The 17,438-nt window shown below is 45.5% G+C and overlaps 1 protein-coding gene across 1 annotated transcript in view; it reads right to left on the bottom strand.

Annotated features, from left to right (window-relative positions):
* Window positions 1-17,438, bottom strand: part of Baalc (BAALC binder of MAP3K1 and KLF4) — a 61,188-nt gene that overhangs the window by 4,367 nt on the left and 39,383 nt on the right. Inside the window, exon 2 of the mRNA XM_051159494.1 lies at window positions 5,595-5,761. Coding sequence (XP_051015451.1) covers window positions 5,595-5,761 — 167 coding nt within the window. The remainder of the gene's footprint in view (window positions 1-5,594; window positions 5,762-17,438) is intronic.

Genomic DNA, 17,438 nt, shown 5'->3' with positions numbered 1-17,438 from the left:
CCCTGTGAGTCACAGCTTTGAGTCCCTGGCTGGCTGCCATCCTCAAGGGTAGCCAGATAGACTGCAGTAACTCCCTGGCAGCCTCCAACCCAGATGGACTTGTCTCTCTTGGGGGTTCAGAAGTCAATGATCCAGTCGATTCCATGCGGAGGTGAGGGCAGGTTGGAGGCTTCCTGGAAACCTAGACTCAAGACCGCTGCGATGCCTGGGAAGCCTTTACTCGGTTTCACCCCAAATGGAAATAGAGATGTTCCTGGTTTGCTTGGACTCAATAAATATCCCTGTGTCTAGCAGAGGACTGTACAAACCTTTTCATAGTTCTTTGCAGATGACAAAGGAAAGCAAAGCTGACTGAAATTGTGGTTTGTTGGGTTATTTTTTTTTTTTGTAGTATTAGTATTTTTAAACATAAAAGCAATGCATAAGCTAGGTGTGGTTGCAACTATAATTTCGGCACTTAGGGGGGGTGAAGGCAGAAGGCTCAGAAATTCAGGTCAGCTCCTGCTTCATAGAGAGTCTGAAGACAAATTTGACTATGAGAAATCTTGTCTAAAAAGAAAAAAGAAAAAAAGCAACACATGATTATAGGTTTGTTGTTTTTTTTTTTTAAATGGGCATGTATGTGCCATATTCCTCTAAAACCAGCACTCGGGAGGCAAAGGCCGGGGATCCCAAAGAGTGTGGGGTCAGCCTGCTTCACCTTGTCTTCAAAACAAAACAAACATAAACAACATATAATTTTTTGATAAGACACACTTGACAGTGGACACTTATAATCTCAGCACCTGGGAGGATGAAGGGGAGAGTTGAGAGTTCAGATCCAGCCCAGGCCACAGAGCAAGCATGGATTAGTGACGTAATGTTTCAAAAGACAGAACAAAAATAAAGAGCAGAGAAAGGCGTCCACTCTCTGCGAATTGGGCACTTCCCTGGCTAATGTTTAATAAAATTTGCTTCAAATTTGGCTTAAGAAAACAGTGTAGAGAAGAGCACCTGACAACAGGCCTCCAGAGCCTTCTCACGGTCAATCATGCTTAGTAATTTTTCATGGAATGTTCCAGGAATTTCTCTAAAGCACATAGCATCATAGAACTCTATTATTCTTTCTCTCAGTAACCTTCACTTCCTGTCTAGCCTTTAACCACAGTTTGAACTGTGCTCTCATCTGTTTATTTTCTACATTTGAAGCAGATTTTCAACTTCAGGAAGATGGCGTCCTGGTCTATTTTGTTCACGATAGAATCTAACTCAGTGCCTGACACGTAACAGACCTCTAATAAATGATGGTAAAACAGACAGATGGACTTTCAGATAAAAAAGGAAAGCAGGGTACTGTGGCACCTGCCTGTAGTCCCAGCACTTGGGGAGGTGGAGGCTGATTTTTTCCCATGAGCCTCAGGGAGAGATTGAGAGGTGATGTTACCAGAACAGAGCAGTGCTGGGGAAGCCCCCTTTCAATCTCAGTGAGCTGCTAGGCTTGTCTCCCCCAACCAGCACATCCTTATTAGCACCTAGTAGGTGCATTAACTCTAAGGCCGACTGGGATGCCAAGGAAAGATTACAATGAATATGGAGAGCTGTGGCCTGAGCATCTTCTAACTGAACTGATTTTGCTGCAGGTCAAGCTCTTACAGAAGCCTCTCAGGCAGCTGTAATAGGTCTCTTCCCGTTTTCCAGGCCTGAGCCTGTTTCCTGTCCCATCCTGTCCCCTATCCCCCATCCCCCCATCCCCCATCCCACATCTCCCCCCACCCACCCCCAGCATCTTGCTTCTGTTTTCTTAAGGGAGACTCCTCTGCTTTGGGAACTCTTCCTTGATACGCCTCACATTACCACTGTCTGAGAGAAATTCCACGCTAACCCTATCCTTTGAAGGCTGTGCAGTCTCTCCCATCCTTCCTACACTGGGCCATACATCGCCAACCATTGTTAGCTAGACACTGGGGGTGGCACTTCTGGAGGAAGTGCCTGAGCTGAGAATTAATCCAGACAATGGACATTTCCTTTAGCGTCTGGTCGCTTTGCCAAGATCAATAAAGCAACTGGAGGAAGCGCAGAGTTGGAGACACTAAAACTCTGCGGGCAGCTGACCACAGGCTCAGAGCTTTGTCTGCCAAGAGCCACCTTCATGTGGACACTTTTACCTCGGACTTGGAGGGGTTTTGTTCTGATTTGCTTAGACTTACTTTGTTTTGTTTTGTTTATCAAGACAGGGTTTCTCTGTGTAGCCTTGGCTGGCCTGGACTCACTTTGTAGACTAGGCTGGTCTCAAACTCACAAGGGTCCTCCTGCCTCTGCCTCCCAGAGTGCTGGGATTATAGGTGTGTGCCACCATGCCAGCCTAGGTTTACTTTTCTATTTCATGTGTATAAGAATTTTAGCTCTGTGTATGTATGTGCACTACATGTATGCCCCTGCAGACACCAGAAGAGGGTACCAGATTCCTCCAGAACTGGAATTAACAGATGCCTCGGGGAGCACGGGTGCTCTGTGAGCACCCTAGCCAAGCAAGAAGACAGTTCAGTAGAACTCAGTAGCTGGTTCTGGTTCAAACTCTCGGAGTCTGACCTTAGTAGCTTATTTTAGGCATATTTTAAGCACAGCACAATTTGGTGAAAATCTTCCTGGCGATGATTAACTCAATCCTGTGTGCACAGCAAAGCTCAGAACATGACAGAGCCACTATGTGGGTGCTGGTAACTGAGCCTGGGTCCTTTGCAACTGCTGAGAGCCACCTCTCCAGCCCCAGTTGAAAGTTTTAGTCTATGAGTGAGTGAGTGAGTGTGTGTGTGTGTGTGTGTGTGTGTGTGTGTGTGTGTGTTCATCTTCATGTGTGCTTTATAGTACCTGTGTGGATCAGAGGGTAACTTCTAGGAACCGGTTTTCTGTCTCTAGTAACTACAGAGGTCCCTGGTATCACACTCATGCTTGGCGGTAAGAGCCCTGACCTGCTGAGCTGACCTTGAGAGCGGTTTGTCTCTTTGACTTTAATGGAGGAGGTGAGATCTAATGGCATAGCAACGTGAAAAGAATGTGCTTAGAGGCAGCTGCGAGGTCCTGGACTTACCTTACTGGACAGGAAGCAGTGGAGGCTCCCCTGTGTTGTTTGGGGAACACAGGTGGGGAGCTGGGAGCAGGAGAACAAGCCAATGGCTTCTTAAGCTCTGTGAGGCCAGTATGGTCCCAAACTACCAAGGAAAGCATGGTACATAAAGAGCTCTCTCCTGAGACACTCAGTCCCAGTTTGTGAAAGATCATTGTCGGTGCAGTCGGTTTGCCAGTTAGCACCTATTGATGCCAGGCAGAAAGCAGGGACCAGAAGGAACTGCAGAAGAAGGGATACGGTTTGTTTGATGGGATATGGAGTAGAAGGGGCTCAAAATGCAAAATACTGTTGCTCACCATCACTGGTACTGTTTATTAAGCCCTATCGCCCTTCAGAAAAGAATTTGAGCTTTGAAGGGGGCATCCGTGCTAACAGTAATTACTAGTGACATCCCAGGACCCTCAGAGCACCAGTCAAGTCTGCAACCATGTTATTTATCATAGCATCTGACTCTCGCTCTCACCCTGATGGCAACCCACACGCAGAGGAAACGGTGCCTCTGCCTTTCACAGTCCGAGGTCCTTGGCATCTGAACAGCACTCAGAGGCTCTTAAGGGTGCTCATGGGGACTAATGAGGAAACTCTCAAGGCCTAGAAAGGATTGCCTTTAACCCACACATTTTTTTCTGGTAAATCTGAACCGGAAAACTGCAAGAGGCATCTGGACAAGGCTGTATGCTTTTCCAAAGGTGCCTCTTGGGGAAGAACCATCATCCTAGTGGTGACGCACAGGGCAACTGCTGAAAAATGCTAACATCATGGCTTACATCCCAATAAACCCAACACAAGGTGAAAATTCCATGTGAAGGAAGATAGTACTGCGTGTTGCACACTCAGGAAGGGATTCAGATTTGAAATTAGAAGCGTGATATTCAAAGTGTGCATGTTGTTTTCTCACCACTGTAAAAATGTAGCTGAGGATAGCTTTGAACTTTTGCTTCTCCTACCTCCATCTCCTTAGCATCCTGATTGCACAGGGCTGGGGTTGAGTCCAAGGTTTTGCATTGCTAGGCAAACATTCTGGCAGCTTGAGCCTGTGTCCCGTGCCCTGTGTTATGATGCTATGATCCACTTTGCTCAATGTAAAGTTACAATGCTTATGGCAGCCCCCATGCCATACTATACACACCTTGGCTTGTGAACCTCAGTTTCCTCACCTGTAAAGCTGTCGGGATGCTCTTGGGAGGATTTAAAATCTAGAAGGCCTAATGGCACCGTGATAAGTGCAAAACTGTTGCCATAATGTTCCTGTGGACTGTGTACAGTTCACCCTTGTTCATTCAAATGCCGGTCTCTCTACCCCACTGTCTGTTTTCAATCCTGACATTGCATTGTGGTGTTTATTCTAAGTATCTCCTGGCTCAAGTTTGTGTAAACATGTCACCACTGTTTTCTGTGTTGCCAATAAAAACCAGCTAGCCAATGCTGAGCAATAACATAGAACAGAGTGGGACATCTTGGTCCAGTGAGGGGAGGAGAAAGAGGAGGAAGGAAGGAGAGGATGCAGGGGGAGAAGACATCAAGGGAACATTAAGAGAAAAGAACCCGGCCTAGGAGATGATTTAAAAGCAAGTACAAAGTGGGAAATCAGAATGGGAGGAAGCTATACTTGCATGGGAGGTTTAGGATGGAGTAATTATTGCTCAGCATTGTGCTATAGGCTAATTAAATAGATCCTAGAATCTCTGTGTGGTTATTTGGGTATATACCTGGCTTAGGAGTAACCACTGATTTTATTAAAATGATTATTAATATTAAATATTAATATTTTTTCAACAAAAACACAACTTTGAATTTGCAACCAGTTTTCTGATCGAAGCCACTAAAGGCAACTCAGCTGCGAAAGCAAGAACTCAAACACTGGGTAGGAAGCTGTGCCCTCAGGAAGCAGGCGGCCAGGGGTGGGAGGGGTGGGAGGAGGAACTGAGGAGGAGGGAGAGCCCTGCACAGGGCCCAGGCCTCCTCAGAGCTTTCCTTCTGGCTGCAGCCTCGCAGGAAGGAGCCAGGCGCAGCAGGAGGAGCACCTCTAAACAATAGCTCTGGAAAGAAAAGATGCCAGCCAGGTCCAGTGACCACAGCCCGCCTGCTTTCCACAGCAAGAGTTCGGGGTGATGCCATTATGGCGTTTTACAAGAATCATTCCTGAGGACCCTTGCGCTGACCAGCTGGTTGGAGAGTGTGGAGTAAAATGGCGAGTTTGTTTCCTGCCAGGGGCTTCACTGCCTAAGACAAGGGGACTCCTGGACAAAGCTGTACCTAAGCGAACACACACTTATCGGGGGGCAATATCTAGGACACGTTTCTACAGGGGAAATAAAACCCAACAGCTCATGAAGAAAGGATCAAAATGAGGTTTGCAATCATTTTGTACACGGAGAGCTGAAAAACCTGCACTCCCAAGGCTCTCCTTCCAGACGCAGTCTTGGTGGCCCCGCCCCACCCCTGCTCTCCAGGCCCAGTTCGCTCTATTCTTTGGCTGCGACCCTACCTCTGTGGTCCAGAGGCCGTTCTGTTTCTGGGCCAGAGGCCCTGAGCTGAGGCTCTGGGAGTTGGGACACTGTGTCCCACAGTTCATCTTCTTCTCTGGGTTGGCTATTCCACCTGGAGCTGCAGATCGGAGCACCGCATTAGAGGACAGGCCATCTTCCAGCACACCTGGGGAGGCAAGGAGAGGCTGGCACCAGAGGCTTGCAAACGACAGGTGTTATAAACTATGCCAAGACGGCGGAGGAAAAGGCAGCAAGAGCAGGAGGTCACTTGAAATTCTACCCGGTAAAGCTACCTTTTCCTGTAAGAATACATGCATTTTTTTGTGTAAAAAAAAAAAAAAAAAAAAAAAATGAGATTAAAAAAAAAAAATAGTTTTGTAGGGGGCTCATGCCTTTAAACCTAGCACTCAGGATGTAGAAGCAGATGGACCTCCGTGAGTTCAAAGCCAGCCTGGTCTGCAAAGCAAGTCCAAGCCTGCCAAGGCTACACAGGAAACCCTGTCACAAAACACACACACACACACACACACACACACACACACACACACACACGAAAGAAATAAAAGAAAAAAAACTTGAAACTTGTAGCTTGAATTTTTCTTTTTTCTTTTTTTTTCTTTCTTTCTTTTTTTTTTTTTTTTTTTTTTTTGAATTTTTATTAATGATTTTATCCTTAGCTGTTCTCCTGGGATAAGTTCCTAGAAGTAAGGTCACACACTTGAAGGTTACACACAGACTGTTCTTCCTTCTCCGGGATTGGACTGAGCAAGTGTATCTCCCATAAGAAATGCCAAGAACCATAGAACTTTAAACAAACAGTTTCACTAAAGAGCCAGAGAAGGACAAGACGGGGATTCATGAAATATAAAAAGCACCTTATTTGTAAGAGAAAAGGGTCCAGGAAGCATGGAGGGGACCTGCCAAATGAGCAGAGAGAAGCTGGCCAGATGCCACAGGAGTTATGGGGACGAACGAGGGACCAACGAGGGAGCGCCCAGCTAGGGCATCCATCTTCCTCCAGCTTAGGCTAGATGGCCACCGGGGGCTTGGCTCACTGCCGGGTGCTGCACGCAGGGGCATTGCATTTCACTACTGAGACTCAAACTCAATGATAAAATGGCTAAGAATCTCAAGATGGCACCCACTGAGCTCTGCATCCCAGCCAGGGCCTTCTGAGCCCAGCGGGACCCATGCACCATATGGTTGCACCATACAGAGGCATCTGCCGTAGCTGACACGCAGCCAGCCAGCTTTTTGCATAGGTATACTCCTGGGTAATAAAGGAGAGATTATTTTTTCTTTGTGCCTTTCTGTATTCACAAACTTTGGTATGTTTTAGAGCTAAGACATGCAAGTTAATCCACACAACAGCAACTCTGGGCTTGTTGCTGGCCTTTTGGAATGACCTCTTGACCACACCGGAAAGGTTACGCCTGGCAGTGGTCCTGGGATGGCCTTGGTTTTAGCTTGTCGTCAGACCTTCTCAGCTTATACATCAGGCCCAGTAGGCTAGTTGTTAAGCACTTAGCTGTTTGTGTGACTCATAAGTCAAGAATGTAACCAACATGGCTAATGAGAGGGGCATGAAGAAGAGACAGCTGGTGTTGGGCCATAAATAATATGCACACTGTCTGTGCCAGACATTGTTAGGACCTTTGTGTGTGTTGTCCTGTTTAATCCTTATAATAGCCCTGTGAAGTAGGAGCTATTATTTCCACTGAATAAATGAAGTGGTCCCTCTATTGTGATGGATGCTGGGCCCCATCTGTTCATGTATTGCTTACCACTCTCCTCCTACTCCAGCCTTGGGGTGGGAGGATTACCCTTATTTTAAATGAGTAGAAGTTAAAGTTGAATTCTAGATTTGTGCTTTTTTTTTTTTTTTTTTTTTTTTTTTGACACTTGGGATACAAGCAATTGCTTCTTCCTAGGAAAGCTCCCCAGTGGGCAGGTCTCGATTTTTGGCGTATAGGAAAACCTCTAAGGGTGTCTGAAAATGCAGATCCTCACCTCTGTTTGCCCTGACTTCTGATCAGCAGAGACCCAAAAAAAATGCAGATTTCTGAAAGTCCCCTAGGTTCTGAGGCAGAGGGTGTTACAGACTGCAAAGGGTTGTCACACAGATGTAGCTAAACACAGATCTCCATCTCAGTCTAACAGATCAATGCTTTTGCTGGGTTTTGAGGGCTGTGGACAATAAGTTCTAGGGAAACATAATAAACTAAGATAAATTTGCTAGCTCCTTAAAATCTGTGTGCCCCTAGAGTACCTCCTTTTTAACATACTCCACAAAACTTCCAACCCACCCAGGAGATAAACCAAATTACCAAGTTTGCCAGAAGATGGGAAACAGATGTGCCAACATTTGATAAACTGCAACCGGTGGCTTCTTGCCAAAGCTTCTGGCTATTTTAGAAGTGACGCTGGGCAGGAGGGCAGAACGTAGAAGTTTAAAATGGCAGCTGGCAGCCACGCGGAGAACAAGTCTGCTCCTTAACCCGAGCACCTGGCAAGAGCCAGGACGACCCGGTGAAGGAGAGCAAAAGTCTGTCCAAAGTCAGGAAGAAACGTCTGCCAGTGTCCCCCCCCCACCCCCCCCCCCCCCAGTGACAGAAAATCCAAGTGTAAGACACTGGCAATGCATTTAGGAAGAATCTCTGAAGTTCCATCAGATTGGAACCCTGGCTCATCAGGACCTGTCTGGGCGCAGAGCCAGAATGCATGCCCAGTGGTAATTGTGTCTGAATCAAGGCATAAATTAAATTATCACTACTCAACCACTTACTGAGAATTTGTCTTATACTCTTCAGAATGAACTAAATAAGATAGTGTCTGTCTGCCGTTTCTTTAATCCATTGAATAACTGTAGGTTACACATGATGCATAATAATGATGTGTGACCTTTTTTTCTTTTCTTTTTCTTTTTGTTTTTTGTTTTTTTTTGTTTTTTGTTTTTTTTTTGTTTTTTGTTTTTTGTTTTTTTTTTTTGTTTTGTTTTTTTTTTTTTTTTTGGTTTTTCGGGACAGGGTTTCTCTGTGTAGCCTTGGCCATCCTAGACTCACTTTGTAGACCAGGCTGGCCTCGAACTCACAGCGATCCACCTGCCTCTGCCTCCCGAGTGCTGGGATTAAAGGCGTGCGCCACCACGCCCGGCTTGATGTGTGACCTTTTGTGGCACTATTATTAAATATACTAACAATATTGAGTAACCCTTGCATTCATGGACAATTGGTTTTGGGGGAAAAAAACCAAAGTAATTCAAAAGGGAAAAATAATTTCTCAACAAATGTGGCAGAGATCTACATGCAGAAGAATGGGTGAAGCCCCAACTCACAGCCTACACAATGTTAAAACATGAGGAGCCGAAGCTCTAAATGTAAAAGCTAAAATTGTTAGATGTTCTTTAAAAATATAAATGGCAAATACTCATGATAGTAGGCCAGGCAATAGTTTCTTAGAAATGACCAGGGAGCACAAATGAAAACAACAAAATCCATAATTGGACATCATCAATATATAGGAGACCACGAAGAAAATGAAGAGACAATCCACAGGATAGGAGATTACTTTTGAAAAAAAAAAAAGTCTCCACTAAAAAGAATAACTGACTCAAAGTGTGAGCGGAGGACCCGAATAGACACCCACACAAAGAAGATATGCCATGGCCAAGAGCATCGGAAGCCGCAGGGAGTTACCACTGCGCACCAAGACGGCTATGAGTACAAAGAAAGAGAAAAGATGGAGAAGCATTGTTGAGGATGCGGAGAATGAGGAAGCGTCTACACCGCCACTGTGACTGCAAGTGGTCCAGCGGCTTCCCTCAGTCAGGCTCTCAGACACTGCGTCCCCATGGCCTAGTAATGCCAGTTCTACCTACACACCTAGGAGAAATGACAACAGCCCCACAAAAACATGTACGGGAATGTTTGCAGCGCTTAGTCTGGATTGCCGATTTGGTGGGACTTAGAATCACTAAGGGAACAAATCTCTGCGGACGCCCCAGGGGTGGTTATCTGGATTAGCTAAGGTGAAGTGGGAAGCCCCGCTATAACGTGGGTCGAACCATACCATGGACGAGGATATTGAACTGATTAAAAAGGAGACGTTGAGCCCGGCAGTGGTGGCGCACGCCTTTAATTCCAGCACTCGGGAGGCAGAGGCGGGTGGATCTCTATGAGTCCGAGGCCAGCCTGGTCTACAGAGTGAGTCCGGGACAGTCGAGGCTACACAGAGAAACCCTGTCTCAAAAACCATAAATAAATAAATAAATAAATAAATAAATAAATAAATAAATAAATAGGAGACGTTGAGCCAAGCCCACGGATTTATCACTCTGCTTCCTGAATGCCGACTTAGTGTGCCCAGCCGTCCCATGCTCCTGCTGCCGTGCGGGTTGCCTCAGCGGACTGCATGCTAGAACTGTGAACCAAAACAAGCCCCTCCCTTCCCCCTTCATTGTTTGTGTCAGCAATGAGACAAGTAACTATGTAATATTAATGGCAAAGCTACTCCCCAAAACTAAAGAATAGAAGAGGACCAAACATCCCACCAGCTGTTGGGTGGGTTAATATTTGGTAGCACAGACAATGAAGTTCTGATAGAAGCCATACACCAGCTAAGCTTGAAAACATTATGCAAACTGAAAAGCCACTTACTGAAGGTAGTTTATGATTCCACCTTATGAAATATTCAGAAATGAGCAATCCTAGAGATGGAAAGGGTAGCTTAGTGGCTGCCAAGGGTGTGAATATTGGAGGAGATGAAAAATGACTCTTAATAGGTATAGTATTTTCTCCCCAGGCAATGAAAATGTTCTAAAACTGGTGGTGGTGCAGATGGCTATTCAACTATGGCAGCTGAAATTATTTCAAGTGTCTATAATAGATTAACAGCGTGGTATGTGAATTACAGGTAAAGAAAATGAGTATTAAAAGGGAAAGAAACTGTGAGCAGCACATTTCTGAATGTCCTGTTGCCTGAAGAAAAGAAAGAGGCACATCTGGACTTGAGCAGCAACAGCTGGGGAAGAAAATGACGATCCCTGAGGACATAGGTCCTGACCAGAGCGCCCGGAATGTCTGTTCCCAGAGATGTGGCCAGCCTGTTACATCTGAGGTTACCAAGGAAACAGCTTCCCAACACCCTCGGCCACAGGCAAGGGCAACACCTGCAGAGATCCAGGGCTGGAACTGGGGACAGCAGACTCGAACAACTGTCTCGATTCTAACCCCTACGGCAGTAGTTCTCAATTTGTGGGTCGCAACCCCTTTAAGAGGTTGAACGACCCTTCACGGGGGTTCCATCAGAAAACACAGACATTTACCATTCATAACAGTAGCAAACTCACTGTTATGAAGTCACAACGAAAATAATTTTATGGTTGGGGGCCACACAACATGAAGAACCGTATTAAAGGGTCACAGTTTAGGAGTGTTGAGAACTGATGAGCTACAGAGACACCAGCTGGCAACAAACAGGCTAAGGAGCCAAGGGGCAGCACTAGGGGAAGGCAAAGCTAGCTCTTCCTGAAGCCTGTATCTTCTCTCTGCCTGCTTCCTTCCCTCTCTCTGACCCTTGGGGGCAGCTCCCTATTGGAAGCTTTATCTCTTCTCCAAGATTTCACAAAGCAGACCTGAGGCTGTGCTCACCAGGTCTCCGTGGTAATTACCTTGAGCTGTCCTGACCTACGCTATAACAAAAATTCAGCTCCCTGTACCGTAGCACTTTCTTGCTGTTTCTGAGGTGTGCAGTATTACTGTGGCTGCAGGGACACCCTGTACCCCTCCTAGGTTACCCCAAACACATCTCGGCTCCTTTCCCTTCCCTTTTTTCCTTCCCTTGACTATTCCTCTTAAACACTTAAAAAGCATGCCTTGTGTACTCTTTTGCTAGAAATGCCACAGCAAAGCACCATAGTTGGTACAAAGGGAAGGTGTGAAAGGCTGTTTACAAGCTGGGAATGTTGGTGCATGCCTGTAATCTCAGCTCTCAGGAAGCTAAGGCAGGCTGGTGGTGAGTTCCAGGTCAGCCCTGTCTATGGAGCAAGGCCTTGTCTAAATAAGTAAGTAAGTAAGTAAATAAATAAATAAATAAATAAATAAGAGGGTCGGGTTCCCTGAAGGCCTCTCTCTTGTGCTTATAGATGGATGTATCTTCCCAGGGCCTTTCCTAACACATCCTTTATAATAAAGACATCAGTCACCTCAGATGGATGCTCACCCGGATTAACTTTCAAAAGCCCTGTCTCCACAATTATATTTCAAGGTTAGGGGTAAAGGCTGGGACTTAACTACAAATGTATTTTCGAAGATTTATTATTTATTTTTATTTTTTATGTAAATGAGTGTTTTGCCTGCATAAATGTCTGTGGAAAACATGTGTGCCTCCCTAGTGAGCTGGGAGGCCAGAAGAGGACATCGTCTTCCCTAAATCTAGAGGTACACGAGGTTGTGAGCCGGGTCTGGGAACTGAAGGAGGTCCCCTCCGAGAGTAGCAAGTGCCACCTCTGCAGCCCCCAGGCCATGAATCCTAAGAGGGCTCACTTCAACTCATAACATCTTTTATAACTTTTATCATAAATTTTATAAAATTTTATAAAATAATGTCTATTTACCTTAAGTTAAAAATAGATGTTTCCAGTTACAGGAGATGGCCAGTTCACCCTCATAGATTCCTGGGAGTTTCTACTGCACTGCATTTCTACCTCACTCCCTAAATACCTGCCCCCCAAATTCCAGTTGTTTCTCCCAGGACTCTCTCTCTAGTCAAGATTTCCAGTGGGTGAATTGAGACACCAGCCCAGCCACAAAACCTTCAATCTACAATGTGTCCTGCCTGTAAGATGCACTGGGGTAAATGTGGGGCAGAAATTGTGGGAGTGGCCAACCAATGACTGGCCCAGTTGGAGACCCATTCCACAAGAGGAAGCCCACCCCTGACTTTCCCTGGAGGGTTAAGAACCAGAGGCTAGATAGCCCAGACACCTAAGATAGAATCAAACACAACCAGAAAAAAATAAAGGCAATGAAATGATTCTCAATGATACCCTCCTATGCTCATACACAGGAACCTAGCATAATCGTCCTCAGGGAGGCTTCACCCAGCAACTGATGGGAACAGATGCAGAAACCCACAGTGAGACATCAGGCAGAGTGCAGGGAATCCTGCTAAAGAGGGAGGAAGGGTTGAAAGAGCCAGAGGGGTCAAGGACACCACAAGAAAACCTACAGAATCAACCAAGCAGGCCTCATAGGGGCTCACGGAGACTGAACGGACAATCGAGGAACCTGCATGGGTCTGACTCAGGTCCTCTGCATATATACTATGGTTGTGTAGTTTAATAGTCTTCTAGGACTCCTGAAAGTGGGAATGGGGCTGTCTCTGACCCTGTTGCCTGCTTTTAGAACCCCTTTCCTCCTACGAGGCTGCCTTGTCCGGCCTCAATATGAGGCAAGGTGCCTATTCTTACTGCAAGTGATATGCCATACTTGCTCAATATCCCTGGGAGGCCTGCCCTTTTCTGAAGGAAAATGGAGGAAGAGTGGGTGGGGGAGGGGCACTAGGAAGGGAGGGGAAGGGGAAACTGCAGTTGGGATGTAATATATGAGAGAAGAATACATTTTTTTTTTAAGAATACATTTTTTAAAATAAAAAAAAAATAGATGTTTCCACTAGGAAACTGGACTATAATGATAAGAAAGTAATAATTAAGAGCTTGAGAGATTAAGAGCACTGGCTGCTCTTCCAGAGGTCCTGAGTTCAATTGCCAGCAACCACATGGTGGCTCACAACTATCGATAATGTGGTCTGATGCCCTCTAATGAGATTTGGTGCCCTCTTCTGGCCTGCAGGTGTACATGCAGGCAGAACATTGTATATATAATAAATAAATCAATCTTCAAAAAAAAAAGTGATAATTACCTACAAGCCTACCAGGATAAGTATTAGTAGATAGTTTCCACGTCTGTCTCCTGTCTGTTTTCAAATGCATGAGTGTGTGCGTGTGCATACACAAATTTTAACTAGCGTATAACGAGACTGATCCATTCTTCTCCATCCCTTATTTCTTCATCAGATTAGATAACTTGTTGTTTCTTTTATTATTTACCCATCAACCGGGCAACAATTTTCAAAGTATTTACCTTCCGTGTGCCAGGTAGTAAGTCTGTGCCATTTACACCTGTGGCTCTGGTTTACTAGTGTTGCAGACCCTCAGGTACTCCTGTCTTGTCCTCCCTTCTCTTCCACCTGGTCTTTACCTGGTCCCTCAGCTCCATACCAGAGAAGGTACATGGAGATGGGTAGCAAAGGTTGAATTCTTGTTGGTGGGAGAAGTGGATGACCTGAAAGGGTGCCGACATGTCGCTCTTTAAGAAGAAGGGCTGAGGCACTTACAGAGGCAATACACCGTGCCCCCATGTGTCTTCTCTTCTCCCTGGACACTTGCTTTGGATAGCATTTTCTTGGGTTCCAGTGTCCCGCACCCCCATACAATCCCAAGTACCCACCAAACAGCATCCTTACCATGAATGCTCTTTTAGGGTGAGTAGTAAGCACAGGGGGCTGAAAAGTCCCAGTGGCCCTCAGGATCACTTTCCATCTCTGGGCTGGTCACTTGAGAAGAGTTGGTAGTTTTCCTTGGCTGAGGTCCCGCAGGCCACAGCCCTGTTTCTGCTAAGATAGGGGACGCTTACCTCTTTCTCCTAATCAAGGTGTCCTTTTCATGGCCTTTTAGGTAATATATCTAATAAGCAAAGGGCTTTAAAAAGGCCCTGCAGGTGACTCCCTTTGACGACTGAGCTAAAGGTGTCAGGAAACACCAAAGCCTCACACTTATTCCTCAGAGCCTTTCTGTGTCTTCTGAGGTGGTTCTATGCTCTGCTGGGCTGGGTACTGGTATCCCCATAAGTTATATGCTCTGCCTTTATGCAGCAGTTGGAAGGAGCCCCCCCTCCCCCCCTCCCCGCTGCCCGCTTTGGTCCTGTGAGAAAGTGTCAAAGGGCACCCTCTCTGAAGCCTAGAATAGTCTTTCCCTCATAATGACTCCTCTGGTACCTTCCTCGGGGACTCCTCACCCTCCAGGCTTGTGAGTAATAAATGTCTGCTTTTAAACTACCTTCTGTACGGTTGTCTTGTTACAGCAGCCAAGATAGACTAAGACACTCCATTTTCTTTTGGTCTAAGTGTTTTAGGAATGGCTGGCCCTTTTAGAAAGTGGTCGTTGGATCCTGGTTGTTTTTAATTCCTTGACATTTTTGGGACTTAGTACAACCAAATCCTGAAGTTGCCAGTAAATTGTTCTCTGAGACAAATATTAGAGATTACATGATTTTTCTGTATTGACTCTAAAAAATATATTTAGGTAAATGAAAATTAGGATACTTTGATCAGTTGAATTTTTTTTTAAGTCTTGAAAACTTAAAATCACCCAAAGGAATGAAGCCTCTAGTGTGTGTGTGTGTGTGTTGGGTGCCTGCCAGGTCTCACTCTGTGCTGCACTGGGGCGTAGGAAACATCTGCCTCGACCCCTTGCCATTCTGTAATTTAATTGGGAATTTATGAATCACTTAACACTTACTGAAAAATAAAGTTTGGACATTAAAAAAAAACACACACACACACAAAAAACCAACAACCCAGCATATCGTTTCTTACCAATCAGATTGGCAAAGGTTAGGGCACTTGACAGTCTCACTGCTGAAAGGGTGCAGGTTAGCGAGCCCGCTCATGTTGGGGGCTCTGCTAGAAGGCCTGTGAGGTGCACACAGTGCAGTCTATTCAAGCTTAGTGAGTCAGCAACCTCAGCCCTCACTTCCTCTTCGGGAAAACCTCTCACAAAATGCAGAGCTCTGCTCAGGACGCCATTCTACTACCGTACATGCAGCCAGCGTAGATGAACTGTTTCGCCTGTTCTGTGGGATTCTACACAACATTTTTTGTTTGTTTGTTTGTTTCAAGACAGAGTTTCTCTGTGTAGCCCTAGCTGTCCTGGAACTCCCTCTGTAGAGCAGACTGGCCTCAAACTCAGAGATCTGCCTGCCTCTGCCTCCTGAGTTCTGGGATTAAAGGTGTGTGCCACCACCACCTGACTTCTATACAGCAATTTAAATGTATGAAGAATATTGATAGAGTTAGAAATACAACACACAGTCATGAGTGGAAAGCAAGCAGAACACGAGAATGCGTGAACGACAGGTTCATGCTGGAAATGTCTGTTATATACGATGCTGTTATTGTTTCCTTCCTCCAGTTCACAGAAAGTGAACAAGAGGAAATCCAACAAGCTGATTATTTATTTTTATAGCAAATGGGACCAGAATTACAGAATTGTTAAAGGGGTCATTTGTAACATTCCTACATTTTTTTCCAGTTATACTTTAATATGAAATAAAAATGATTTTAAAAAACAGAGTTGTAATATATTCTGCATTTTCTCAGTAATAACTTTATATCCATCCAGCAATTTTGGTTATTTTCTAGTTCTCACATTTAATCAAATAAACTATAAAAATTCCAATCAAATATAATGACCCATAGGGTATAAATAATATATGAGAATTAATAAATTGCTGTATTTGTCTATTCTCTGAAGCTGAACCTTCCTAAAATCAACTGATGTTCAGCCTCTGGGACAGCCAGGCATGCATCCATGGGGCATTCTAAGGATGCCCGCAGATGGAAACATCCCAGTTGTTCCGATAACTAACGTGGGTCTCTTCTGTGACTGAAATGGGCGTGGTCAATTCTCATGTGGCTCAGGATTCTCGGGTAGCATTTAAAAGCAATGCTGGGCATTTGGGGCATGAAAATCAACAAAAGGAAGGAAATAAAACTCCCCGCAGTGGCCTAACACTATTCTCATGTACAGAGCTAAGGATGCAAAGACAGAATGGCTCCTGGGATGCCTCTGGCTGCTCCCACCCCTACTTCTCTGGTACCCTCTTTTGATACTTCCATCCCTTTTCTTTCTTGAGAGAATACTGAGGGTCTGGCGTGTTCTGTTCCTACAGTTAGTGCCAAGGCCAGGACCCCGTAATGGGTCTGTAGCTGGGCATCTGTGCTTAGTCTCGTTATTTTTTTAAATAAATAAATGCCACCAAAAAAAAAAAAAAAAAAAATCTCCAAACTCAAACAACAGATCACCTCATAGTGAGTCACAGTGCTTTTTCCTCAGGGTTAGGTGACAGCGAGGTGTACCGTGTCATCAATATAAATGGTTTCTGTTTATTTATTATGTTAAAGAACCACCAGTCCGCCCCACCCCCGTGGGAGAAGTGGCTTGGTGGTTAAGAGCACTCACTGCTCTTGCCAAGGACAGGGTTCCGTCCCCAGCACCCATATGGCAGATGACAGGTGCCTATAGATCCAGTGCCAGGGGACCTGATGCCCTCCTCTGGCTACTGGGATATGTGCTCCTGCAACCCTGCGGTGCGTGTATTAACGCTCAGGCATACACATATACACATAGAAACAAACAAACAAGCAAAACACAGCCATGGCTTAGCTGTCTTGTTTGTTTCCGTGTGCTGGGATTATAATCGTACACCACCACGGCCCCCAGGGTGTCACAGCTGCTGTGTTGTAGAGGTGTGCTTTGCAGGGCAATTTGATGTAGCCATCCCTGTAGCTTTGCTGTGACAATTCATACACAGAAACCTCTCCCCAAAGTTTTACTGTGCTTAAATGTGTAAGAAAAATAAAGCCCTCCGTCAGACTCTGGAAGTTTTTGCCCAGCTCATGGTAAAGTGGTGCTGACCCGAGTTTGCCTGCTGCCTGTGAGGCTTGCAGGGACCCTGACACCAAGTGAGAGTCCTCTGGGGCTTCCCTCTGCTCCCTACAGTTTG

The sequence above is a fragment of the Acomys russatus genome, chromosome 17 (assembly GCF_903995435.1).
Source record: "Acomys russatus chromosome 17, mAcoRus1.1, whole genome shotgun sequence".
Taxonomy (NCBI): domain Eukaryota; kingdom Metazoa; phylum Chordata; class Mammalia; order Rodentia; family Muridae; genus Acomys; species Acomys russatus.
The sequence above is the reverse complement of the archived record's forward strand: the minus strand, read 5'-3'. Positions and strand labels throughout refer to the sequence as shown.